General features: G+C 60.8%; 1 protein-coding gene across 2 annotated transcripts in view; it reads right to left on the reverse strand.

The window, feature by feature from the left end:
* Positions 1-738: 738 nt before the first annotated feature.
* DGCR14 (DiGeorge syndrome critical region gene 14) overlaps positions 739-2,441 on the reverse strand; it is a 10,934-nt gene continuing 9,231 nt past the window's right edge. For both annotated transcript variants that reach the window (XM_011986004.1, XM_011986002.1), the window contains exons 9-10: positions 1,862-1,977; positions 739-1,277 (exon numbers count right to left, since the gene is read on the reverse strand). In XM_011986004.1, the coding sequence (XP_011841394.1) occupies positions 998-1,277; positions 1,862-1,977 (396 nt within the window). In that variant the 3' untranslated portion in view covers positions 739-997. The remainder of the gene's footprint in view (positions 1,278-1,861; positions 1,978-2,441) is intronic.

Here is a 2,441-nt window from a genome sequence, read left to right on the forward strand (position 1 = left end):
CTGAATGCACAATCTGTGACCTCCACTTGAGGTCTGGAAGCCAGACCTTGGTCTTGGGCCCAGCTGGGCCCCTCTACCTCTGCAGAAAGCAGGCACAGGACTGTCAGGCCACCAGACTCCTAAGGGTCAGACACCCATATCCTTGGCCAATGGGCAAGTGTGCCCGCAGTGCACAGAGGACCTGCCAGGTCTGCATGGAGCCTGGGGCCCACATTACTGTTATCTGGGAGCTCCTGTTGGTGGGAGAGACAAGGTGAGGCCAGGGCCAGCAGCATAAGATGGGCAGTGCCTACGGCAGAGAGGTGAGCGGGACAGTCCCACCCCATGAGCTGGAAGCCAGGGCTGGGAGAAGGTGACGGCTGAGATCACCTGATATCAGCCCCTACACAGTCCTATAACCAGTGCACCTCACAGCAGGCAAGCCCAGAGTGGAGGCTGCAGACCTGGGCCCAGAACTGCAGGTGAACCCGAGAGTACAACTTCCAAGGGCTCCATTTCTCCTTCACATCCCCCCAGAGGAGCAGAAAGCACAGGAGGATGTGAGCTCAGCTCAGAACACAGGTTCCGGGTGCTGCAGAAAGCGATGCCAGAGTCATCCGGTGCCCCCACAGCCACCCCACCTCCAGCTTCCTCACCTGGGGGGCCCCTCGCTTCAAGCCCTGCAGTCCTGAGACACGACGTAGGCCCCAGGGCAAGGCTAGGGCTTGTGTGGGGAGCAGGATGGAGAGGCAACCCCCAGACTGTACCAGGTGTTCTTTAATGACACTTCAAGGGGCCGATTAAACAGCAAACAGCTTGGCAAGGCCCTGGGATGTGGCGTGGGCCTGTGCGTCCTGTGCCAGCCTGGCCCCAGCACAGCCCCTTTCTCCAGTGGCTCCTGGCATAGTAAACAGCTTTGGCCCAGGCCTGGGCCCCGAGAAGGCTGGAGTCCTCTGCTGGGTGTACAGCTGCCCTGCAGGCTCCATGAAGCGTCTATGGGCCCAGCCCAGGCCTAGCTCTAAAAGAAGTCCGAGGCTTTGCGCCGGGCAGGGAGCTGCAGCAGGTTGTCCGTGATGGAGGCCGGGTCCTGCGTGAGAGGGGTGCGTGTGGCAGAGCCAGGCGCTGGTGTGCTTGTGGGGGTCTGTAGCCCACTGGCCGGGGTCTTGAGGTGGGTGGAGCGTGCTGGGGATGGTGTGTAGCTGGCCCGCAGGGCTCGGTCTGTGTACTTGCTGGCCGTCCTGCTCACGAGGCGCTGTAGGGCTGGGGACATGGCTGGGTTCAGGCCTTTGGGAGTGAGGCTGGGGTGAAGGGATGGACGAGAGAGGCAGGGTTAGGTGGGCTGAGAGCTGCCAGCAGCAGGGCCTCCCTCGGCTCCCAGGAAGAGCCTGGACAGAGACACAGTCACTCTGAGCTGAGAAGGATGGCACTGCCGGCATGGCAGCAAATGCGGGGGATCCCTGAGGTCAAACAGCAGCACTCAGGTCAAACCTGAGGTCAAACAGCAGCACTGCCCTTGGCTGTGGGGGCTGGGGTGGACCCCCAGGCCTCTGAGAGTTGGAGTCCCCACCCCTCTCCAAGGGGAACGATGGCCGTCTCCACAGGGCTGATGAAAGCTCCCAGCAGGACCACATGCCTAAAGATGCCTCTTAGGGATGGGCCAAAGAGGACGTGGAGGAAAGAGAAGATGGAGGGGGCCTCTCATCCTGTCCATGTGTGGCCGTGCTCTGGATAGAGGAGCTGCCACAGTACCCACTGCAGAACCCCACAGACCTGCCCTGGACTCTGCCGCATGGGCCATGCCTCCACACCGTCAGGGCAGGGGCCAAGCAGGAGCAGGCCAGAGCTACCCTCACACTTCCCCACCAGCCAGGCAGCCCCTCACCTGGCCAGATTCTCCGTCACTCTCCGCAAGGCTTCCTGCTTCTTGGCCCGGTTCTTGGCGGCAGCCTCGTTGGCCATCTTCAACCCCAGCCGCTCCCTGCGGCCCGGCTCCAGGATCTACAAGGTAGCAGGCGTGTGGGTAGCTGTGCCAGGCCTGCCACATGCCAGGCAGCCCCTCACACAGAAAGCCACTGTGGTGGCTGCCACTCTCTTTGTTGCCTACAAAACCCCCACAACCCACCATCACCTCCCACTAAAAGCCCCTGGAAAGCCCCCAACCCTGCCTGACCTGCCCAGGGCCCAGCACTCCTCACCTGTCTTCCTGTTCCTCCCAAAGCCATGACCTCTGACAATGTCTCAGGAACAAGAGGTCTGTTTTAATGTTTCCCTGATTATCGGAGTGAACATCTCTGTCTTATCGGCACTCTGTATTTGGGCGCTTCCCCGTGTGTCTGTGGCCTGTTTTGCTCTCAAGGGGCTCACTTTCCTTTTCTGCTGCTGTCACTCAGAAGACCCTCGCCAAGACCCTGTGTCAAGTCAACTGCGCTACACCGAGCATATGTGTTTTCAGTTATTTGCAC

Source organism: Mandrillus leucophaeus, unplaced genomic scaffold, assembly GCF_000951045.1.
Source record: "Mandrillus leucophaeus isolate KB7577 unplaced genomic scaffold, Mleu.le_1.0 Scaffold291, whole genome shotgun sequence".
NCBI classification, from domain to species: Eukaryota; Metazoa; Chordata; class Mammalia; order Primates; family Cercopithecidae; genus Mandrillus; species Mandrillus leucophaeus.